This window comes from Epinephelus lanceolatus, chromosome 3 (genome assembly GCF_041903045.1).
Source record: "Epinephelus lanceolatus isolate andai-2023 chromosome 3, ASM4190304v1, whole genome shotgun sequence".
In the NCBI taxonomy this organism is placed as follows: Eukaryota; Metazoa; Chordata; class Actinopteri; order Perciformes; family Serranidae; genus Epinephelus; species Epinephelus lanceolatus.
The window spans coordinates 20,487,645-20,513,307 of NC_135736.1; the positions used below are offsets into that span (position 1 = coordinate 20,487,645).

The window sequence follows — 25,663 nt, forward strand, 5'->3', positions numbered from 1 at the left end:
TCCTATTAATAATTGTAGCTGTAAAAATACCTGCTGGTTGCCTAAATGAATAATGATTAGATTATCAATGAGCACTGATTGTTTCCTTTCTTCTAAAAACACCACCACATCTGCTGTTACCACGTTTATTGAACAAGAAAATATATACAAACAAATAAACAAACTGACATATATACATTACATTGCTGGGGTATGTGAAATATTCAGAAATCTTTTAAGGGATCTGAACAAAAATGAAAACACATTTAAAGACAAATATAAACATAGATCGCCCATTGCTTATTAAAGTCCGCCATTGAAAACAGCTATGAAATGAAATATGTAGCTCAGGGGTGTCAAACATGCATCCCAGGGGCCAGAACCGGCCCCCAAAAGGGTCCAATCCACACCTAAAAATGATGCACTGAGTTTGACACCCCTGATGTAGCCGAAGGTAGGAAAGCTTTTAACCCTACTGAGTATTAATGTGAGTTAACATTCAAAGTCAAAATGTATGTCTTAACATTTAAATACTTTCATAACTTAAATTGAAGTGTTGACATTTTAAAAAGGACCCATGGTTATGTTGTACATACAAAACAGTTCTTAAAAAATACTTAAGTGCAGCCTGATTTGGCAAAATCTATCTTACAATGCACACTACAGTAAATCACTGCCCTCATAGCTCTCCCAGCAAAGCTACTCCTCATATCAGCTTACATAAATATACACAATGATAGCACTATACAGGCAGACTCAAATTAGAAGCATTAGCAGATAAGTGGTGCTTGAGATGCCTAATGCACCCATTGCCTTAACAAAAGGTTTCCAAGCGGATCTTGAAGTTATTCTCTTGGTGCCTCACTGCAATGCCGTAGCGTAGCAGCATCTCTATGTACGGTGGCCAGAATGTGTTGTTCAGTGTCACATAGGGGTCATGTGGGGTCGTCAGGACCTGGTTCATGAGCAGCTGTGGGGGTGCAGAACATAAAGGGAGACTGGGGTCAAGTAATGGTGCAAGGTGATGCAACTTAGAGTATGCAGGCAGGCGTTTACACAGGCACAGATCAATAGATTTGTTTTTTTGGTCTCTATTTTGACAATACACACTTGAGAGAGATGCTAGAAGAGATGAAGTGACAACAGTGCTGCCCCACAGTTAAACACCAGATGTTTTTGTGCACATGGTATGTGTCACAGCTACCAGGACACTATGAGTTTTTTCAAAAAGAACTGAGTTTGAAAATGAAACAACGACAAAGATGTATGTAACAACATGACTATAATACATGTGCAGCACTGAGAGTTTGAAGAGCTGACTGCTGTTGACCTTGACAACATCTCTGTTCTCTGATTCAAGGAAAGGAGGGAGGAATGGACTGTGATACACCTATTCACTTCCATCGAAATACAGTTACTTATAGTGCAGTCTTGATTTTTAAGATTATCATTATAGCAATAACAAACAACAAATGTCTAGGAGCTGCATCTCCATCATAAACCAGTGGAATGAACACAGTTTCTGCATCCCAGTAGAACATTTTCCACAGCAGACATATTTACTAGTTAGCACAACAAGAACAGGTGTGAATAACATAGATGATGGCTCTGCTGGCTGACATTAAATATAAGCATCTGTTAATAATGTTATCAATTATGTCAAAATGTCTGCTATGATAAAGAACCTGCATCCTTCAATGACATGAAGATGCATCCCACAACACAGTCACTACCATCAAGAACTGTTGTGTGAACACTACTTGAAGATATTCATCATATCCAAGTGATAATTATTGATACACACTTTTATCCAAAGAGAGTATAAGTTCTATAATGTAGCTGCAAATCCTGCTCATGAAGGCTCTGCTCACAGAAAAGCTCAGTTTTTGATGTTGTTTTCTTAACGTGGAACACCCCTAACAAAACCCATGCCATTCATCTTAACTGTACTGTGGTAAGAGGTCTCAGCAGCTCGCAATCCTGAGCAATTACACTAAAACTATCTGCACAACTGGGGGTCCACCAGGTGTAAGTGGTGGAATTTTCTGTTTTTGTGATTTGGGTGAATTTGCTTTTCAGCATTCACTCTTATCCTGACAAAAAAACAAACAGTCTTAAGGTATCAGGGTGAAAAATAATTATTTTGTTTCATTGTTGACAGAAAATTCATTATCTTATTATTCAGTTTCTCAAAATGTCATGTCAGAATGCCTCATTACAACAAGTACTTATTGACAGACAGCTAGCGCCTGCTGTTGATTAACAAAGCTAAATATTACTGTCAGCCAGCCCCACGAACATTACATGTTACATTAGCGTTAAGTCTCCACATAACTTGACACATAACATTACTGCAAATCTGGATTACTATTTATGACTTTGCACTTATCTGATATACAGTTAAAGGAACAGTTCAGAATTTTTGAAGTAGGGTTGTATGAGGTACGTATCCATAGTTATTGTATTAGATACAGTAGATGGCTGGATACAGGCTGGAGTGGGACACGAAAGCTAGGCAGTGCTGCTATGGATGGGGGTCAGCAACAAAACATATTGTAGCCACCTAAAACAATCTATAGCAGTTTAGGTGTACATTATACTAGGAATATTTTCACCACTTCACCTTTCTGTCTGACAGCCTATTCCGTCAGGGAAGCCGTTAACGCCGTTAATCCCCATTTATGCTCTCGTCAAAGTCACCAGACTTCATAGACAAAAACAGTCATTTTGGCTAGCTGAACACGGGAGTTGCTATTCTATCGCTGCCTCCATAAGTTAGTTAGTTTATGTTATTGTGTGACTTCACTCAATCTGAACTAACCCTTTTAAAAGCCAAAGTCACGTAATAACACCAACAAAAATACCTGATTGAGGCAGCAGTAGGCCAGCAGCTCTTGTGTTCAGCAATCTTAAATCACTTTTTTTCTCAATGGAGTCTGGCTTTGAAGAAAGCCATATAATGCATTCAGTCTCATCGGATATCACTGTCTAACCTAAAACTGGTAGAGCAGTGAAAATATTCTCAATATAGCGTACACTTTAACTGCTATTAATTTTTTTTAGGTGTATATTTGACCATTGTGCACCACAACACCAAAGCAAACTCCTTGTATGTGAAAACCTACTTGGCAATAAATCTGTATTATGATTTTTAACACTGACTGCTTTCACTTAAAGCTAGGGAAATCAATTGAACATCAAAGCTTGTTATGTAGTACTTAAAACCTACCTCAAGAATTTCATTAAGTGAAATCAGGTCTTCATCTAACTCCTGGGTAACGTTCTGAAAATGAAAACAAATCATGGTAAGCTGGACTGGAGCAGTAACAGCAGATCTAAACAAGCTGCAAAATCACAGACGATCATCAAACACAAAACAACACACTGCACCTTCTTTTTCTTGCTTGTGCTGGATTCATTCTGAACGAGAGGGACGTGCTCCTCCAGAACATCCCCCAGACACTCCATCAGCCTTTCCTGGTAGACCTTCATTTTCTGGATTTTCTCTTTGGTGTCCAGCAATACACTGTGGAATGTAAGTCAACACACAAACACATTTTAGTCGATTAGTACATTTTTCAAAATAAAAATAGATTCACATTCATTCATTTTTGTAGAACTGCATTATTTTCCACGGTACTGTTCACATGCTTTGCTACCCTCCAGTGGAAATGCACCTCAGAACTTAAGCTCCTCTGGTTTAGTCGGACTTTGCCCTTACACTTACCTGTGCTCTGATGATTTCCCCTTTTCCATTTGAAGTCGTTTGACATGGTCATCGGCAGCTATCAGCACCTGTTCCTTCTCCTCCAACCACTTCTGTTCACTAAAGAAACAGAAATATTCAGAGCAATACACAGAGCAAAACAACTGCAAAGTATCTTCCTTAAACTTCTGAAAAGCATGTATATACTCTGAGGAAAAACAGTGAGACTGCACTATGACTAAAGGCTACGCACAGTTCTTTAGTTTCTCTCAGTTTGTCTCTCTTTGCTTCGTGACAAGAAACAACCATCTCCAGTTCAGAGCACAGCTTGAGCATCTGTGGAGAACAAAGTGGCAAAATGGATTGCAATAACTGGAGCAATGCATTTAAATAAGGAATTTCAATAAGACACATTCTTCAATGTTGCATTTCTCACACACACACACACACACACACACACACACACACACACACACACACACACACAGTACCTCCTCTTTTCCAGCTTGAAGTAAAACTTCTGAATTTGTTGCCAGCACTGGATGGAGTAAAAATAAAATACAAATAAATGCATTTCTAAAATGCAAATTTTGTAATATCAAACATTAGATACATAAGCCAATATAACAGTTTCAATTTGATTTGAAAGCCTGGAATCACTGTTTGATAAAGTCTCAAAGTCTGAAATGAAATCATCGCACCAGTTTCACACCAGGCTAAATTGCTCCTTTTGAAATGTGGAATGACATAAAACTGTAACTGTGGCATAAAACTGTGGTTCTGATTTGTGATATTCATACCTCTCTTGTAAATACTTTTATTACATTATGGTTACGGCTTCAATCACGGTGTAAATGGAGGACTTACAGTTCGGCTCCTCTGCCAGCCACTGCTTCAGCTCAGCCTCTGTTGCCATCAGTCGATTAACCGACTATTGGAGATGAATATTCACAATGCACAAAAAAGACTTCATTATTAAGGTGCTGTACATGATATAAACTTTATAATGCTCAAAATTCTGACCACTTGCTGTTTAATTAACAGAATTTGGATGTACTTTTTCTTTCAATAATTAATTGCCTTTTATATCTTAAACTCATTTTTGATACTCAAGTACAGCAAACATCAGCTGCTTTAAGACTTTTACTGAAGTAATATTCTAATATGTGACATTAACGTCTACAAAATCATTTTCTGGTAAGATATTTGTATTTTTACTCAAGTGCTGCTTTCAGGTACTTCATCCACCACTGGGTAAGAGTCACAGCGAGGCGGTGTGATATTTGTTTTTTGTGATATCATACACACAGGGACACGTTTGAGTGATGAGCAGTGTGTGTGTGAGATGCAAAAGAACTAACACCGAAATGCTACATTAGTTGTTCACATTTATAACACACATATGGGTTGTTATTGCTGTCTGCAGCTCTATCCCATTTTGTCTCATGAAGATTTCCCATAATGCATTAAATGTTTACAGTCTGTGGTGCAAAAACAGGTTTGATGAGCTTTTTATATTTATTGCAGTCCAAACTGTTCTTATGTAATCTGTCCCTCCCTGTACTCTGTCATTTTGTTGTGTAATTGATTGTGGATAAGTCAGACGGATCGGTAATTAAGCTTGCTTCTGTAAAGCTATTTAAGGTACATTATCCTTATAATAAAGTGTGATATGAATATGAAGTTTTGAAGATAATATTAGGGATTTACAGCAATTCATTCAAATTATTTTGTTCAAATGTGTTTTTCAAAAATCAGTGTAACCATTATACCTCAGAAACTGTAAACAGAAAAAAAGAAACTTTTTTGAGACGACTACTTGTTGAGGCCTTCCGTGTTGTATCATGAAGAGATACTGCATATCATAAAACTACAACAATTAAACGGCCAGTCTCTTTTACTAGCCCGCCGTGGCTACACTTTGACAAATAAAGGATTGTCTCAATTAGACGACGCCTGATCTGGTTGCTAGGCAGCTCATTTTTATAGAAGTTCTTTGAATGTACAGTCAGGTCCATAATTATTTGGACAATGATACAGTTGTCGTCATTTTGGCTCTGTACACCACCACAATGGGTTTTAAATGAAACAATGAATACCTGCTTAAAGTGCAGACTCTCAGCTTTCATTTAAGGCTTTTTTCAAAAATGTAGTATGAACCGTGTAGGAATTACAACCATTTCTTCACACAGTCCCCCAACTTTAAGGGCTCATAAGTATTTGGACAAACTAACATAATCATCAATTAAACAGTCAGTTTTAATACTTGGTTGCAAATCCTTTACAGTCAATGACTGCCTGAAGTGTTGGACACATAGACATCATCAGATGCTGGGTTTCTTCCCTGGTGATGCTCTGCCAGCCCTTTACTGTAGCCGTCTGCACTTCCTGCTTGTGTTTTGGGTGTTTTGCCCTCAATTTTGGCTTCAGCAAGAGAAACGCATGCTCAATTGGATTCAGGTCAGATGATATGACTTGGCCATTGCAGAACATTCCACTTCTTTGCCTTAAAAATGTCTTTGGTTGCTTTTGCAGTATGCTTCAGGTCAATATCCAACTCTTGTAAGCAAGACAAGACTTCACTAGAATAAATACTACACAATGCTACACATTGTTAGCTCAGTTCATTTCATGCTGAAACCATGAGCACCAGAGAAGACTGTAATAATTCATTCAGATTTACCAGCATAAAGAAAAAACAAGTGGTGACTCCCTTCCTCTGAAGCTGTCATAAAGTCAGAATATGTGTCTCTTCCTCGATTACACAGTAATTTATTCATATTCCTTTGGTCTGTGAGGGTCCACCGATCAAAAGAATCAAAAGGGTTTTTTGTAGAAAATAATCCAAGTTGTGAGTATTGTTTTAACATGATAAAGTGGTGGTATGTCGGTATGCCGGGTGCTGTAATCCTCCAGTGCTGTAAAGAGTGTCATAACTGTGATGCACTGTCTCTTGGAGCTAGATCAAATGAATGATTTGTAACTGCTATTCAAAGCCTAATTTTTACACATGTAATATTCATACTGATTTAAATAAATAATTTGATTGTATTTTACATCTTTGCTTAGCAACAGTTTTGTGTCAAAAGAATTAAAAGCCTGGCCTGTCCCAAATATAAGCCTGTTGAGTTCAGTGATTTAAGCAAATAATAGGACGCGCTACTAATTTAAGTTTTACGGTATAAACTGAAAAGCACATCAATGAATGAACATGTAAAGTCATCTCACCTGCTCTTGAGGATCCTCACAAAAGTCTGGTTCACAAAGTATAATCTCATTCTGAAGCTGCAACACAGAGAGACACAGTCTGCAGTTTGTAGCTTCTCTGCACACCCAGTGACTGGCTATAAAGGAGTGAACATGAGTTTACCTTTTCCAGCTGAGCAAACTGATCCTCACACAGGTCCAGCAGCTCAGTCTGAGCAGCCTCTGACAGCTCGGCTGCTGCCTGGCCGCCTGACTTCACCTCACCCTGAATACGGAGACAGAAAAGGACAAAGGGGTGTCGACTTGGATTTTGGTATGGTTTTAAATACCGAGTAAAGCACGGACAAAGTTGGCACAGTGAATGGGTGAGGTGTTAGTAGCTGTTAGCTAGTTGTAGCTCGTGGTGGAGAAGTAAAAGTTGACATTAGCTAGTTTAGCCTAGCAGCGACGATATTATCTGTAATGGCTGTGAAAACACCGCCCTTCACATCACTGTGTACATCTGCACTACAAGGCTGAGTCAGATGACATGTTGTCTTACCATAATTTGAAGATACCAGTCTTTTTTTATCCAGGACGCGGACAACAACAGACGCTTCTTTTTCAAAATACCGCCAACACTGATGACGTCACGTCTGCGACAGAGCTGACGCTGCGCAGGACTGCGCATGTGCGAGGCGGTCAGACCTGCTGCAGTCATGTAGAGTAGTTTATTCTCGGAGGGGAGAAGGTAAGTGAATAGAAAACTTTTGCTTGTGGGGATTAATGTGACAATGCAGACAATATGAAGCATCTGTAAGAAGATGGAAAAACCCTGCAGCAAGTAAGACACAAGTCTTCAGCACTGGGTGGCTGATTGTTAAACTATTTCCAACAAAACCAAAGCCTAGCATAATTGCAGGTGGTTTAAGTAGGCTAATACAAGTAAAATAAATACACAAATAAATAGAAGGTCCACTTAAGTATGATTTTGCAGTACTGGTGATTTCTCAGCTTGTCATTGTATAAAGTATGATATTTTGCTGTAAAGTGAACTTCCTAACATATACTGTAAAACTTATTTTAAAAGCCTAGTCCCACTTAAACACCCAGTCCCTTTTACTAGCCTGGTGAGGCTACACATTTTGACAAATAGGCCTGTCTCAATTAGATGCCTGGCCTGGTAAAACCAGGTTGTTGGCTACCTCAAATTATGTGTCCATTCCTTGATTACCCTGTAAGTTATTCATATTCCTTTAGTCTATTAGGGTCCTAAGATCAAAAGAATCAAAAGGGGTTTTCATAAAAATTAATCCAAGTTGTGAATATTGTTTTAACAGGATAAAGTGGTGTGCAGGGTGCTGTAATCCTAGCATGCCATGACTCAATCTCTCTCTGATGTGCTGTCTGTTGGAGCTAGATCAAATAAATAATTCATAATTGATATTTTATCTGAAGCCTAATTTTTATACAAGTAATATTCATACTGGTTTTAAATCAACAGTTTGATTGTATTTTCCATCTTTGCTGAGCAACAGTTTTGTGTGAGAGAAATTAAAGGCCTGTCCCATATAGACGCCTGTCCCTAATGTAGGCCTGTTGATGTCAGTGATTTAGGCAAATATAGCCCGGGCTACTAATTGAAGTTTTACAGTAAAGTATCAATGTGATGAGATACGGCATTCTGTTAAAGTGTTGATGTAACAGTAATAATCCTATTGTAGCATTTTACTTTGGATAGCCTATATTTTAGTTATAACACTTTTGCACTCTCACTTAAATGAGTTTTTGAATCCCTGACTCTCAACTTGTGGAGTAACTTGATGCACTTATACTTATAGGGCTGAGCAAAAGATCAAATCTCAGGTGATGCAGTTTCCACCACTGCTATAGTTGCTACACATAGGCTATTTTTTGTCCGAGTCTCTCATTCATTACACTCAGACTGTAAAACAGTGCATATGTCTTCAGTAAATGTTAGAAGAAGTTTGTGAGGGTCGAGTGAAGTTGCAGGAGGTGTCATTACGGGTCCAAATGTGTTGATCAGTAATGCAGACACCAGAGAACTATATCATTCTGAACATAGTGTCATTGGATCTCCCATAAGTCTCATGAGAGACTTTTACAGGTAGGGAGATAGAAAACAGATCTATAGTGCACTGTAGCCTACATTAAGAGTTTTCATCGTAATCAAACTTAACTAAGATTTTCAGACAAACAAACAAAATTCCTGATTTTCTTGATGAAAAACTGACATTCCCATGGACGCAGTAAAATCTGTTAGTGCATCTCAAAGGTTGAAGGAAAACCAGTGAACCTGCCTCCTCTGTATGATTTTGATTTTGTCTGTTTCTTCTATAATCTCCACCATTACCATTATAGTCAATAGCTAAATATCTCATCTTTGTTTTTCTTTCATTATCATATGTGCAAACTCCTTTTTGTTTTTTATATTTACATTCCATTCCCTTTTATTATTATATTGTAGGCTGAATCTTGCACAGCCTGCCTAATGTATTTGTGGTTGTGCAAATGAAGCAATTTTCAGAGAGGCAGAGAGGTGAAAACCCAAAATGTGCTGAGACAACAACTCAGTATTACCTTGCAGTGTTTGTTAGATTTAAATATTCATTTTATTTAAATACATTTCATTTATTAACACACACACACACACACACACACACACACACACACACACACACACACACACCATGGCTGGTTAACTGCTCACTGTAGTGGAGTACACTGTACTGAGCTCACCAGCAGGTGTCTCTGCTTCTCTGCTTCAGTTTGAAGCTGGTCAACATCTACATTTCCTTTTTCCTTTTCCTCTTCCTTCCTGTTTGTTTGTTTGTTTTTATGTACTTCAGAATATAAAGTCACAGTTTGAACATTAGCAGTTTTCATCACCAGCATGTTTTGTTCTGACACATGATTTCAATGAATCCATCAGGTGTGGATGTTCTTCCAGACGACTCCAGTACCATCAGGGACACCGCAGGTTAATATCACTTTATTTATTCATTCATCTCTTTATTTTGGTATTTTTGCTCTGTGCTGCTATGAAATCACTTATATCTGGTAATTTTACCCCCTGAGCTCTTAATAATAGCTTTTTTTACTTTCTTTATTTCTTTAATTCTCCATAATTCTTTCCAATCCAAATCATATTAATGTGCTGCTCATGACTTGTAGGATTATTTTTAATGTATGGGAATATTCTTTACGTTATTGATTTCCATTCTTGCTGAAAAATAGCCAACTGAGATCATAATGCTGGTGCAGTTTGGACCATATTTATTTTAACCAGCAAAAGATGATGTGTTCATCATCAGCAATGCAAAAAAAACTTCCGGATCATTTGATGTCTTTAAAATAATTTGATTTTTTAGACCCGATGGTCTGCGCAGTTATTAGTGTAGTTGTATAACTGCAGACGGTATACTGCGGCCTTATGTTAACCTGCCTGACATCTCACAATGTCTAATTGGAAACTGTTTTAACATCTATAAACTCACCTTTTTTATCACTCAGCTGCCTATCTGTAGTGTTTATATCCCACAGACTTCACCCGCCTGTGATCTGAACCTGACTGTAGCAGTGAGGCAGATTAACTTTCTCATCAACTGAAATTCCTTGCCTGTTTTTTCTTAATTAAGAGGCACAAAAATGTTCGAAACACAACAAAAATGTTCAAAACACAGTCACATACAGTAGCATATATGCATCTCTTTATCCCCCATTCCTCCCCTCTTTCTCTCACACACACCCAGACACACACTGGTTTTGTATAAGATAAAGAAGCATAAAGGTTTTCTGTCTTTTGGTTCAAATGATGTTAATATATCAGAGCATTGGTTGCAGCAGTCCAAATGGTGAGGTTGGCTCCTTCCGAGTGTTTGATTTTAATACAGTGGATGTACAGCAGCAGCAGCAGCAGCAGCAGCAGAGAATATACATGTGCATATATATATATATTTAGTGATTTCCCCCAAAATCACACAGCCTGGATTATTTGAATGATCAACTAGAATTTGATTAATATGCAAATTTCCGAACAAACTGTTCCATTTGAGCCTTCAGCGCAGCCTAATTAATCAACAGTTAAAGGAAATTAATACATACATCAATTCTGTCAGGAACATGCTTAGTTCAATCGCCCGTAAAATTGAAGTTTGAAGTATTAACTGGCTCCACAGGAAGGCTATGATTAAAACTCCACAATTCAGGCAATCCGGGCAAATATAAAGTCATTTACAGATCTCCTCTCCATACTCATTCAATAATAATAATGATAATAATAATATTACTAATAATAATAATAATATACGTTGATTGTTTTTCTACTTTTTCTGAGAAAACAAGCTGGAAACAGAGTAATAAATTCATTTTAAAGCTCATCTTTAATGCTGTCACTCGACCAGTGTCTCAAGTATTAATTCACGCTTTGCACCTGAGACTGTTTTCCACAAGGTGCAAATAATAATAAAATAGAGAGGGAGGGAGAGAGACAGAGAGACAGGGAGAGTATAAAAAAGGGGAGGGGGAGAGATGAAAAGAGAGAGGGCTGTACTATTGTTTCAGTAGGGACTCATGCATCAAACTTCAATTTTCCGGACGATTGAAGTAGTGATTTTTTCCATCTTGAAGTGAAATACTGAAATACACTTAAGACCTCCAGATTAATTACCACGAAGTGGTCCCACAGACTGTAGTATTACTTATCGCCGGGCCCGCCTGACAAGTCCTCATAAAATAAGCAAGTGAAATCCATAAACTTAGCCTGCCTTAACACTCTCTCCCTTCATAAATATGCTTGATTCAGAATAGGCTGTGGATGACACACACACACACACACACACACACTGAGTGTATACGCCTAAAAAGAATTAATTTTTGGGAATAAGTTTTAAATCAGCATGTCCATATCTGTAAATCAATTTACAAAACTGGATTGAAAATTGAACTGAATTTTTCTTTAGAGGTACCTTTACAATCAAAGGTTACGTTCAATTAATAAACCTTAGTAATTATAAATTAAAGGAAACACTTAAGCATTTTTAAGCTGCACATAAACATTTAACAGTAGTTTGAAGCACAATATTATGCAATTATAAGCAGATTTAAGGACATTTTAAGTGCTTATCTGTAAAAAAAAAAAAAAAAAAGAACTTCTCTTTAAAAACATTATATTATTTTAACTGTGTTACTATATTGTCACTCATTGTTTGTTTGTCCACCAGCCTCCATTATGGGACCAGGAGTTGTTTACAAATAATCAAGCTATTAAACACTCATACCTGCTTACAACTGCATTATAATGTGTTATAAAGTGCTTATAAATGCTAAATGTGTTACTGAATTATACATTTTTACTGTAGGGCTAATTTGCCTACAGAGAATTTACAATAGCTTCAGTCATATTAAGTGCTTACAGGTCTATAAACTTATTCAGGTTGTCCTGAATAAAGAAAAAAAAAGTTTAAATAAATAAAAAAGGCAAACACTATAAAAGAAGTGACAAGAAGACAGGCCTACTTATCATTTCTTTGAACAAAGAGAGTTAAACGGGAGGTTGCCTTTTGCCTTTTCAGTTCCTCTTCTGGACAGTCTCTCTTTCTCACATCACCATGTTTTCAGCTTCATTAAACTCCTTAAAGACAAAAGAAATAAAAGAGGCAGAAGAAGAAGAAGAAGGAGGAGGAGAAAAAAAGAGATGAGAAGAAAACAAACAAAAGGGCTCCCTAACCAGACTTTGGCATAAATGTCACAGTCTAACTCTTTATGGCTCCCTACTTAACATTAAAAACACTTGCAACAAAATCCATTTCTTGTTTAGAAAACGCTCTTGGACTGAAGTCAAACATATTATTTCAGAGCTAAAAAGCGGAGAGAGACAAGCGGCTCACAAAAAAGGGGCAGTTTCATTGTAATTCATTGACTTGTTCAAAACGCCAGGCAAAGAAAAGGGCCAGACATTAATAGCCGCAGATGCCCTCATGAAGGGAGAGTCTATGTAGGCATTATGGCCTTTGTTCGCACCCAGTTAAACTGTTTAAAAGGAGGGTTAACTCAATCCATCAAATTGTCTGAAATTGTGAGGAAATTTCAAAAACCATATGGCCTCCAAACGTTTGCGTCCTTTTTGTGCGGTGGGACACACTTGTCTCAGTATTGCTGCCTGCGGGGGACCGGCCCTGCTCCTTTGTGGCGCGTCCCATCAGGGAACGCTGCTCATTTGTCCCCACTTTTCATGCTTTACGCTCAAAATTACGGCCCCAGTCCCGCAGAACAAAAAAGGTCTATAAAGGCCCGGAGAAACTGGCCCAAAACTTTGTGTTTTTGTGGCATCCTCGCCTTTTTTTCCCCCCGGCACCAGATTTGTGTTTCTCACATAAATTTTTGCCACGAATGGAGAAACACGTCTAAGGGTCAAGAAGCCACGATACGCATTTAGGGTGTGAAAGGAGATGTGAGAATCCGGGCCACAAAATGTTTAGAGCATCCTAGTAGAAAGGGACACAAAGGGGACAAAATAGTTGAGTATAATAACTCTAAATGGGCCGCTTTTGATAGGCTTACACGCCCAGATTTGGCAAGGAGAGCGTGTTTCTAAAATGATTTTTGTCCTCGCTATAGAGGAAAATAAAGGCTATTATATCCATAATAAAAAAAAATCCCCTCTCAAAATTAATTCAAGAATTACAACATAAAAGAATAATTGAGAAAAGCCATTTTATTCCCATAGTAGCCTATATACATTACAGTCTGTGCATTGGTTTTTCAAATAATGTCCTGATTTTAGAAAGGCACTTACAGGTGTACAAAACATAACAAATTTATAACTGTAAATCTATTGTATCCAAACAATAAATCTAAAAAGTAGCCTACAGCTCGTCAAAATCACCGCAATATTCATTTTTGTTCCTCGCCGGTCGCGTGAGCATTCCCATAAAACGCATAACTGTGAATGTCCGAGTTTGCTTTTTCCGATCATCATCATCATCATCATCATCATCATCATCATGCACTGCAGCATCGGGACGCCAAATATGAACTGAAGTCAAGGGGGGGTCCAGTCAGATGATGAAGAAGAAGAAGAGGAGTAGGAGGAGGAGGAGAAGGAGGAGGAGGAAGAGCCGGCAGTGACAAAGTGACTCGATGGCGATTTGGCTCACAGAAAAACACAAAAACAATTAAATAAAAAAATAAAGTAAAAATAAATAGATAATGATCACAAATCAAATCATGCATTTACATGCAAAACATATGAGAAACTGGAGCACTTTCATTGTGTGTGTGTGTGTGTGTGTGTGTGTGTGTGTGAGGGTAGGCCGTAGGAGAAGCGATGGAACAGGTGTGTGTGTTGGTGTGTTTAAGTGTAAGTGTGTGTGTCTGTGTGTATGTTGGCCTATAGTGTAAAAAAATAATAAGTTACTCATGTCATTTTAGACCATATTGCTTTGATTGCAAGAAGTAACAGTTTGCTAATGAATACATTGTAAAATACCACTGCATATTTCTTGTTCTGTGTTCATGCTTCACTATGAATAGTCTATCTGTGCCGATATAAAAGTCATTACATTTTGGTACATGTTCTGAGATATGGTATACAATATAAGCAGTAAGTTACAAGTCCTCGGTAGGATTTTTTTAAATCGTCTTTTTAGTGTTTCTCGACCTTCCAGCCCCCACGCTGCGCCATCAGTCATCCACATCAATCTCCACGTCCTCGTCCTCTGAGCACTCTTTACTAGTTGTGTGGTCTGAGAACGGAGACAGCGGCGAGTTCCGCAGTTTCTGGGCGAGCTCGAGCTCCTGCTGGCCGCCCCGCGCAGGGGAATCGGCGCGCGGGTGGCCCAGCGTGCCATTGGCGCATTTCTCCAGGTCCGCCAGCTTGGCGAGCTTGTCCAAGGGGACCTGGCCGATGGCCTTCGCCGACTCCACGTCGGCCTTCATCTCCTCCAGGTCCCGTTTTAGCTTGGCCCTCCGGTTCTGAAACCACGTGATGACCTGCGCGTTCGTCAGGCCCAGCTGCTGCGCGATCTGGTCCCGGTCGGCCGGGGACAGGTACTTCTGGTACAGGAAGCGCTTCTCCAGCTCGTAGATTTGGTGATTGGTGAACGCCGTCCGAGACTTCCGACGCTTCTTCGGGGTGCTTCTCTGGCCGAACAGAGTCATCCCGTCCCGGCCTGTGAGGGAGAGACAGAGGCCGAATGAGAACCATTGAATCCTGCAGGTGCAGGTCCTCCTCTGCACCGCTGCAGCGTGCGCGTAAAAGTGACCCCAACGCAAAAATAACAATGAAAGTGATCCTATATGTGAAACAGTAAAGCCCCTAGCTCTTGTGGGAAGAGGTAATTACAAGAATATTACACAGACACCACTGGGAAATACTGAGCACCACACACACGAGACTCTAATATTAAAGAAAAGCGGTGGCGATTTATTTCGTCCTGCCCAGCCCAGGAAATTAACACGCCTTTGTTCGATAAGACAGTTTTAGAGGAAAAATATGCACTGGTGAAGAGGAAATACAATGGCTGCTTTTGCTATTAAACAAGCACATTTAATGAATGTTTTGCATGACAGGCTGCAAAATGTGTAGCCAAATATTTTCTGTCCTCTGCAGGCCATTTAATGAGAACAAAACTGAAAACGTCTTATGTTTCATTCTAAAAAAAAGGTGTGTTTGAACTGTGTTTTTTCTGGAGCAAGATTTACCTTCCGCAGCCTGTAAAACGCTGACTTCCAGCCCCTTGAAGGTCTTGCTGGCCAGCTCCTCTAGCGCGCAGAGCGGGGAGGTTTGGTTGAGGAGAGCCCGGCTGGACAGAGGGATGCTGGACGGACGGTGCTTCTCAGAGGACGAAATTAGATGAGCCGTGCCGCAAATTGTGTAACTTCGTTTCACAGACGGTTTGTTCAGGATGTCCTCGATGCTGAAGGGGGTCAGCGGCTTGTTGGAGTTGGCAGGAGGCGGCAAGTGGTCCAGCGGACTTCGCCTCCTGTTTTCCACTGCATCACATTTGGCCACTTCTTTGGATGTCATCATTGGTTGTGCGCAGAGTTTATAAAGGACTTGGTTGAAATATTCTAGCGGTTAAAACGAGCGATGCTACAGAGGAAAAAACTCACATAACAGGAGGTGGGGAAAAGCAACAAAGACACGGAGGGGAGACTGAAGAAAAGAAAATCTTATTCCAAAACGGGATGTCTTCAAAGTGTCGATCCTCGGGAGCAGCAAGTCCGCAGGAGTGAGATGCCTCCCTGAAAATGGCGAGGTCCAAAGAGTTGACGATTACTAACAAGTTATCATTGATTGGTAGGTAATCAATTATCTCCAGTGGCACTTTCGCCCTCTTCCCTTTCACTCTTTGACTATGTTGCAGTCCAGTGCGGGGCTTTTTGCGACTGGGGGTGTCCCATTAATTAGGACGCATGGCTGGAAGGAGGAGGAGCCCGGCGGAATTATTATAATGCTTTGTGCTCTTATCATCTTTGGTCTAATTTAGTCGTGTGGTGAGATACCAGAATAGGTATATGGGGTAAATGAGGGGAAGCAGAGAGAGAGAGGGAGAGGGGAGAAAGAAAGATGGGGGTAGAGATCACAATCCGTAGCCTATTTAAGCCTTTTATGCGTAAAACTCAAGTTTCAGTTCAGCAGGAGTTTCTAGGTTTTTATTCCAAAAAGTATTTGGATTATCCGGATGCTGCTAAAAAGACAAGTCGACTCAGGTGTTATGTTAGTTGTCGCAGATAGTCAGAAGGATATTTTTCCTCGACCCAAAGCGTGGATGATCCTTTGTTTTGTAAAGGTAATGTAGAGCTGGGCCATATATCAGCTCTGATGATACCTCCTCTGGGGCGGGAGAGAAGGAGCAGCATGCATCCCTCTCAGCAACGCCAAATCCGGGCCATAACTCAGGCGAAAGGGCTCCTTTTATATCATCCGAGAAATATTTCATCTCCTCTCAAATTTCCCCGCTTCCTCCAGGTTTGACATGATGAGTTTATTTTGGTGCTGCCGGTCTGAAGAATGGGCGACGGGCTATTTGCATAGGAAAACAATTTTACGCAGCAGGACGAAATATATGATTTTGCTCCCCATCAAATCTGAAAACAATTAAATGCGGATCAAATGACAGAAAGGGGTAGTTTTTTTTTTTAATTTGTGACATTTCAATTTTGATTTCATCTCTAACAAAGTTGCTGATAATTTTATTGCATAAAAGGGAAATTGTGAGACAAGGATCATCATTATTGTTTGTCTATTGTTATTATTAATATTACTATGATTATTTATGTTTGTTGTCATTGATGCTAAAATATTAATGCTGTTATTTAGGATATTATTTTTATTTAGATTAATAATTCCTGCTCAGGATGCTTTGAGTAAATATTGCACTGAATAGCTTCTTGTCACGACACTGATGGATGCGCGAGTACAAATTAAACATCAACAGGGATGATGATGGTGATGATGATGATGATGATGATGAGGGGGCGGGGGGATAAGGATACAAGGTAAATGCATGGTTTGCAATTTAATATTTGTCTTGAGCCTAGTTAGTTGTTTTTATTTAACTGTATTAATTTTTTAATTTTATTTTATTTTATTTTATGTATTTATTTATTCTTTTTTTTTTTGCAGTATTTTCCTATATTATTTTTTGAAACATTAGATGGCTGCATTTAATCAGCCAAGGCTTGCCCATTGGTGTCACATAGCTTGTTACTTAGGCCATTTAGTTGTAACATTATATACAGGGTTCAGTTTCAGTGGAGAGACAGGACTGGAAATAACAGGAAAAAAGAAAACTTTTTTTTTTTTAATCAAATGTTCATTTATTTTTTCATTTTTAAATATGAAAAAATAGTATTAATATAGATCTTTGTCCGTCAGTTTGCCAAAGGCTTCTCAAGTTGTCCAGTTAAACTTAATCAGGTTATAAAAGGGGGGAGAAAAGCAGGCGGGCAGTTTATATGTGCTGCTGGTGGGGGGTGAGATCTGATTTCAGAGGTAACTGTTCTTTGGATGTTGTGTTGAAATATAGCCTAAAACGTCTGAACACGTCTCCCTCACATTTGCAGGGTTTCTTTTAACCTCCCTTTTTTTTCTCCACAAAACCATTTTCAAAAAAAAGGCATCAAGGTTTACAAATAAAAAGAAAAATATACCTAAAATAATTTAAAAAAGCAGGCAAGTTTAAGAAACCAGACTAAAACTGCTATTTAAAAAGAGTTTAATTTGTTTTTATGAGGGCAAACAAAATTAAGCTGGATGGGAAAAAAATGTGAAATGATAAATAACAACAGCAAAAACCAAAAACAAATAAACAGTAAATTAACAAAGCACTAGTATTGTATATAGGCTACCTAACTGATTCTAACAAACAGGTACTTTCATTATACACACATATTTATAACATAATAAAGCATTATTAGAAATAAATAAATTAATGATAATATGATATTATTATTTGGCAAATATTTTAAATAACCAAACTATAAAATACATTTAATGTAACGCAGCTTGTTCCACTGTGAGAACATACATTTTAAAATGTTAAAATAAGATAAAAAAATCAAACGCGTGTGTGTGTCTCCAGCCAGCTGATGTGATCCTGGTGTTCAGTGCCTGTTTATTAAAGACTGATATTTGTAGTGGTGTGTCATCATCTCTGCGTCCGGCTTGCCAAGGTCAACGACACGGGCCTGCCTCTCAGCTCTCCTTTAGCCACGGAACTTAATCTCTTAAGCTACTAGACTGTACAGGGGACGTTCCCTGGCAGGGGACAGTACACACCACATCACTGACTGTCTGCAAGATGACTCTCTGATACACTATTTGCTCGTACACTAACATCTCCTGGTGTAGTTTTTGCTCTGGGAGGTGGGGTGGGGTGTTTTTTCCTTATTTTGATGGACGTGTATTAATTTTATATTTGGAATAAACCCACAAAAGCTGTCGTTATTCATAATCCAGTAGTGTTAATGTAGAATATTTTCACAACACTCCTGTAATCTGCCACTTAAAAGCATTTACAGAACACAAGAGCCCCTTTTCTTCCCAACCAGGTGTTGATTTAGGCCTTCCACACTGCGGTCTGTTAGCTTAAAGTGGCCACCCTGCAATATGTGTTAGTGACCTCATGCAGGAGGAGACACAGCATTCACTGCAGGCTTAGACTGCGATTAGACAGCTGCAGGGGAAACTATCCACATTGTAGCCATTTTGTGAGACCCCAAAGATGGGTGTCATGTCTCCCTTCTCCCAAAGGCCTGCCTGTTATCTCACATGACACCAGATATAGATACAGAGAGAGGGGAGAGATAGCCTGGCTCGGATGTGTCTCTCAGTTTAAAACATGTACTGTATAAATCACACGTCATTACCAGAGGTCACTGGCTGAGGTACACCATTGGATGGTTTCGTCGCGAGGGCCAGTCTGGTTGGAGGAGAGTGGATTTATCTAGCAGTGGGATCTCTGGAGAGGCAGCCATATTTTATGTGACTAGAGATGTAATAACAGGCCCCTGACAAATCCCTGACGGCCCGGCTTCTCCTGCCTCGCAGTGCAGTGCAGTGCCAGTGCTGCTGCTGGAGCAGCGCATCATAAGCAGCACCATTATCACTGTGATACACGTGGACTGCACTGTGCCGCCAAGCAGACCGTATTCTCCAGGGCTGGGAGCTCTTCGCTGTGACTTTCACTGGGGTCTTGTTAAAGGGTTAGTTCAACCAAATCATAATAAATAAGTCTCTCATTTACCTTTAGTGGTATCTAGTCATGCAGCCGTGCGTTTATGTGTCCAGATATTCACCTCTGAGAGATTCAGATTCAGATCTTTATTGACTCAAGACCATAATTACAATTAAAACAATAATGGCAAAACAATGGCACCCAGCAACTGAGTGCAACAAAAATGCTTTAAAGCGAGGCTACGTGACTTTTGAAAGAAGAAGTGACACATTCTCCTTCTTACCAATGAAAAGTTGAACTCATAAGCAATAAAACACACTCCTGCTCAATTTAACAGACTCAGGGGTTTTGCTGCTGCAGCCTCACTTGGTCTGGTACGATCAGTAGCTTACGGTGGCTAATGTTAGTGGCAAAAATCAGTAGTGATATCATTTAGCGTTTATCATCATCTCATAATTGTGACTTGTGGCTACAGTGGCTACTGTTTAGCTTGCTTTAGCAGAGGCAAAACATAACTTTTGTCTTATTAAATTAGCTTAAACATTGATGAACAGTTTAAATAGTGCTCTGGCAAATGCATCTGCCTGTTATTATCACTGCTATTATTATAATTTTACTGTACATATCATCTTTCACTGCCAATCTAAATTCTGCATATAAACGTGTAGACATGCACATGCTTCAGGTTGCGTAATCATCCAGTCTATTTCTTTGCACCAACTGTGCAAAGAATAGTTTACAGCTTACAGAAGACTTATATAGACTTTTAATTTTTTATTTGTTCACACACACACACACACACACACACACACACATATATGTGTATATATATATATATATATATAATATTTACATAGACACCTATTCTTTCACATAACTGTGTACATAATAGCCCTGTCAATGTTTTAACGTCAACGTCGAGAGAAATGCAGAAAAAACAAAGGCGATTCTGATTTTCATGCAATTTTCGACCATAGAATTAGCAGTAAAAACTGGTCAGGGTGACATCAGGGTCGGGGACTGTTTTATGTATTTATTTCTTGACATTTTGAGCACCATAAACAAAATTTCATTCAGCTCCATTGTATTGAGAAAGAGGCAGAAATCTCTGAAACAACCTCAGAGGATAAACCCACAACCATCAGCATGGCTGGACGCCTCTATAGGTGTGAACATGTAAGGGGAAGAAGTATACAGATCATTTACTTGAGTAAAAGTATAAATACCATAATGCAAAAAATAGTACAAACTTGCATTCAAAAATATTCTTAACTAAAAGAATATAAGTAGCTTCATCAGCAAACTGTACAGAGAGTATTAAAAATAAAAGTACTCTGTGTGCCAGTTGAGGTGGAGATCAGTTTAAGAGCTTTGTTGGGTGAATTTTCCATAAAAATGCTTCATATTTTATATTTAATCATATGTTTTGTTTATAAAATCTTAATCTGTAAAGCAATTGGCAACTGCAGCTGTCACATAAATGCAGTGGAGTGAGAACTATAATATTCCTCCCCATATAAAGCAGAAGAAAACAGAAAAACTACTGTAAATGTATTTAAAATATATTCAATTTCTATTTGGGTGAACTAACCCTTTAAAAATGAAGGCTCTACTCCACTCTGCCTCTCACCAAACTGAATAGAAATTGCTGTCATTCATAAGGGTTGATAGTAAAAGATACATTTCAGTAAGATAAAAAGCTTAACTAACTGCTCAAAGTTTCCGCTCGCCCAGACAAACTGCACAAATAAATAAAAAGAAACTGAGAAATTGAGTCGAACTCAACACTCAATAAATTAACATGTCATGACATGATCCCCGTGCAAGGAGAAGCAAAAACAGGTGCACAGCCTCCCAAGAAATACAAGAAGTGCTGAAGTTACCCCATGGGGAGTGTATAATGCAGAGCTACTCTCTCCTTAAAGGAACCTTTCATGGCTCTGTGGCTGAAGTAATACACAATATTCTCACTGCTACGCACTCATTCACTCAATAAATAGGTTGACACCCACGTTTTTTTCCCTCCCCTGATGACAACAAAAACTGAAGCTGAACCCCATGAGGTCTGCTCACTGTGTCATACCTGGTGGAGCAGTTTCTCCTCTCACACTCCTCTGCCAACCAGTAACAGACTGGCTACACGCCCCTGATCATACTGGTGTGGTTTGGGGCCTGTACACTTGTTGTTGGCGCAGCCTGAACATAAGCAGTCCTAATTTACAGAAAGCACACTTTGAAACGGCACATATGTGGCCATTGGATACGAGTGTGTTGACCATTAACCCGCCTCTGAAAACGTGTTTCACCTCGTTTTCACTCGTCCTCTCACAATCTGCTCAGGAGTCACTGCTCTCAGTTAACAGTTTTCCCCTTTGCTTCTCTATATTCACAGGCTGCTGATGAATCCCTCCTCTGCACTATGAATGCCACAGCGCAGCACTAAATAGTGCTTCATTTGAATGTTCTTCCTTTCTCATCTACACTTCACCATAACACAGTAAGCAGCCGTGCTGAAGGATTGTGTTATTTGGGATGGCCAGGGTGGAAAAGATTATTCACCGCCTTTGGTAATAAAAACTGCCGGAGGAGAACTGGGGAGAATTATGACAGCAATCCTTTAGTTTTTCGTTTGTGGAGGCTGTTGTTTTTTTTTTTTTTTTTGATGCAAAGAGGATAAAGAGACCTTGAGGTGAAAAACAACAGCAAATCCAATTTGTCACGTTCACAAGTGTAAACACCAGCTGCATTTCTGTTGATTACTCATATGTAAAATTATATCAAACTGGATTTTATTACTCATTACTTGCTGTTTATTGCAGGCTGCAATTATCAACATTTCCTAACCTGTGATCCACCTGAGATATCTTATCAGCTCAAGCTGTAATCATTTAGGATCATCAGCTGTGCAGAGGTTTGTCTAGTGTCTGCTTTTTAAAACCAAATCGCAGCTTTTACAATTCAAACATGTATTTAAAATAAGATAAGACCACCAGGCCACTCTAATTACATAAAGTGGGTTTGGGTTGTGTTAATTCAATGCCCATAAGGGCTTTTCCAATATGGCCGCATGGGAACAAATGCTGACAGGTCAGCTGTTCTCTCTGTGAGGAGAGGAATGTCTCTCTTTCTCCTCCTCGCTCCCTCTTCTTCATTCTCTCCATCCTTTGTCAATTATTTTCCTCTCTTTTCTTTTCTTTCTCTCACTCTTCTTTCTGTCAGGTCTCCCCTCCCAGCTCACACACACACACACACACACACACACACACACACGCATACACACACACAAACATTGTCTTTGAGAGATGGCCTCTGTCTTTCAATTAGCCTGCAATGGCCCTCTTACAAGGCTGGCGTCTGGCGAGTTAGGCCCGCAGCAGATGCTGCTGTGGATTGGCCGTTCATCTGCAGCCTGCAGACTGTATTGAATAGTCATTAGGGTGGAGCTGACTATTCATGACAGAAGAAGTGGCTTTGTGTGGGAGGGGATGCTACTACATCAGGTTATCTTCATTCTCTTGTTCTCTTTTATTTTTTTAACAATGTTCAAAGTAGGAGGCGCTGATGATGAGGACAGATGATGAATGGTGACTCTGCTTGACAGTCACCTCAAGTGTTTTAATTGTGAAAAATTAACTTAGGTATTTGTCGACCTTTTTCGTGTTTTTTTGTTTACGTGACCAATAGGAACAGCAATATTTAAAAACTGGTTAAGTATTGGCTGCAATGTAACAACTCGGGGCATGCTGACATTGTCGATTTACGTCCATTAAAAGGCTTTATGTTGTCACAGACAGACTCAGATTATAAATATGTGCCTGACAACATTATGGAAAGAAACCCTACAGAGATAGACCTTTGTGTTAAAGAGGAAGATGGTATTTGTTTAACCAGAAACAGAACCAAAATTGCCAAAGCCACCAGACTCCATTTAAAGAAACAGCAATTTTATCATCGTGAAACACACTTTCAAATGCACAAAACTCATAAAAGCTGTGTTGTTTCCTCTTTCCACTGTTCTAGCAATCACCAACTCTGGTTTGGTTTAAATAAACCTTTAATTCACCCAGTTATAAAACATACTAAAATTATTATTTATTTAAATGAAGGGTTTGTTTTTGCCACTGATAGGCTCAGATTATTACTGTAAGTGTCTGACACCATTTAGGAAAGGATCCCTATGGAGAAAGACCTTTTTGTTTAATCAGAAACAGCCCCGAAATCACCATCACCAGTTCCACCAGACTCCATTTAAATAAATAGTAATTTTAGCGTGTAAAGAAGCAGCATCTCATCAAGACTTACTGAGTGAAACAATAGTTTATTGCAGCCAAACCAGATTTAGTAATTGTTGGAAGAGTGAAACGAGGAGCCAAGGTGGTTTTTATGAGTTTTATTTTGTTTATGCCAACTTTGAATTAAGTGTTTTTTATGATTCTAAAATGAGTATTTATTTAAACAGAGTCTGGTGACTTTGGCGATAGCGATTTTGGGGCTGTTTCTGGTGAAACAAAAATTAATTTATTCTGTATTAGGAAGTTCTACCTTTACAGGGATCTTTTACATAATGTTGTCAGACACTTCAAACAATGTGAGCCTGTCGGTGGCAAAAACAAACACTTTTAGTGGATGTTAATTGACATTGCAAACATGCCCTGAATGATTATTTTGCAGCTGCTGGCTACTGCACTCTCACTCAATACTGGACCACCAAAAAAAGACTATTCCAAGTGGTCACTTAGACACAAAGCTATGGGTAAATAGGGTCCAAGTTAAAAAAAAAAACATACTTCAGCTGTCCTTTAAGTTGTTATGGTTTGTTGTATAATTTTGATGGTAGAGAGGAGAAAGCAGTGAAAGAAAGAATAAGAGGACGACAGCAACAGAGAACCCCCCTGGTGGGCAGAGGAGCCACGAGCCAGTCTGTTGCATTTGTGTATGATTTGTCAACTCTCAGTGGGTCCGTTCATGAAGCACCTGGCAACCCTGCACAGAGGAATATGGTGGCTGCCATGACCATATCCCAACACACACACAACCATATGCCCCCATTGTCATTCCAATGAGCTCGGACAACATTCACTTTACCCTCCTTTCAGCAAACGCTATCAATGCAAACCCCATGTGGAGGGGCCCGGGTCAAGAGGAAGACTCACTACAAAGTGGCCGCTGACACACAGAGAGGCACAAGCACACACACACATGCATGAATTTATACACACACACACACACACACACACACACACACACACACTCCCTGCTGCCTCCCTCTGCTCCTCCTCCCCCTCCTCTCATGAACCCCCGTAGGCTGGACTGAGGAAATGTGAATTAGCTTCATCAATGCAGAGGTTAACATTGCGCAAAGACGATGTTGACCTCTCGTTGTATTCTTGGTTTGATGTCTTTCTTAGGGCCAAATGCTTATGAATAAAAATGGCAAGGGGAGAGGTTGACAAAGGGATTTGTCTGACTAATGCCAAGGGAAAACCCCTCAGGGAAAGCCTGGTTAAGCCCAGCACCACTGAATCCCCCCTGCAGTATTATCAATCATGGAGTGGCTCACACAGAGCTGTTATTGTTTTTGCCATAATTGTGTCAGAATAGCTTTCATTTGTCTCTAATGAAAAGTGTCTGCATTCATCATGCTAATGCAGTGACAACATAAATATCACACTTGGCAATATATAGCGCCTTCTTAAACATTTAAAACGTGTGAGAAACATATGTGCTGCCAGCTTGTGTCTGAGTGATAATAAATTATCTAATTTCACATTAATATGTTTTTAAAAAAAAAGAAAAAAAAAGTAAAGGGTAGTTCACCAAAATTACATAAAAAACCCCACACATATTTCTCACATATGACTCATGGTTCCTAGCCATGTGAATAGTTTTGGTTTTATTTCTCCAACAGTGATGACCAGAGCATGGAAAAATTACATTTAAAAAATTAAACAGCAATGTTCATTTCAAGACACAGTGTCTCTGTTACTCTAGATAATCAGCTAAACAAACTTTCAACAGTTTTCATAGGGACAGTTTTTTTTGGTCAAAAGAAGTTCCAAGGAAAATTTTCCAAATTAAGGTCAGTGGA

At 39.2% G+C, this 25,663-nt stretch overlaps 2 protein-coding genes and 1 long non-coding RNA gene across 3 annotated transcripts; 1 reads left to right on the forward strand and 2 right to left on the reverse strand.

Moving 5' to 3' along the window:
* Positions 1-114: 114 nt before the first annotated feature.
* On the reverse strand, positions 115-7,592 carry cenpk (centromere protein K). Its single transcript, XM_033623018.2, has 10 exons — positions 7,434-7,592; positions 7,056-7,157; positions 6,914-6,970; positions 4,553-4,616; positions 4,177-4,223; positions 3,939-4,021; positions 3,707-3,805; positions 3,370-3,505; positions 3,209-3,262; positions 115-949 (listed from the first exon to the last, which is right to left on the reverse strand). Exons 1-10 carry the CDS (start codon positions 7,590-7,592, stop codon positions 794-796), a joined length of 957 nt encoding a protein of 318 aa, XP_033478909.1. The 3' UTR covers positions 115-793.
* On the forward strand, positions 7,505-25,375 carry LOC117254648 (uncharacterized). The gene is made up of 3 exons (XR_004501493.2): positions 7,505-7,622; positions 9,825-9,872; positions 21,968-25,375. It is a non-coding gene; the product is annotated as an uncharacterized LOC117254648 (long non-coding RNA).
* On the reverse strand, positions 13,590-16,273 carry lbx1b (ladybird homeobox 1b). The gene is made up of 2 exons (XM_033623019.2): positions 15,596-16,273; positions 13,590-15,063 (listed from the first exon to the last, which is right to left on the reverse strand). Exons 1-2 carry the CDS (start codon positions 15,921-15,923, stop codon positions 14,576-14,578), a joined length of 816 nt encoding a protein of 271 aa, XP_033478910.1. The 5' UTR covers positions 15,924-16,273; the 3' UTR covers positions 13,590-14,575.
* Positions 25,376-25,663: the final 288 nt, after the last annotated feature.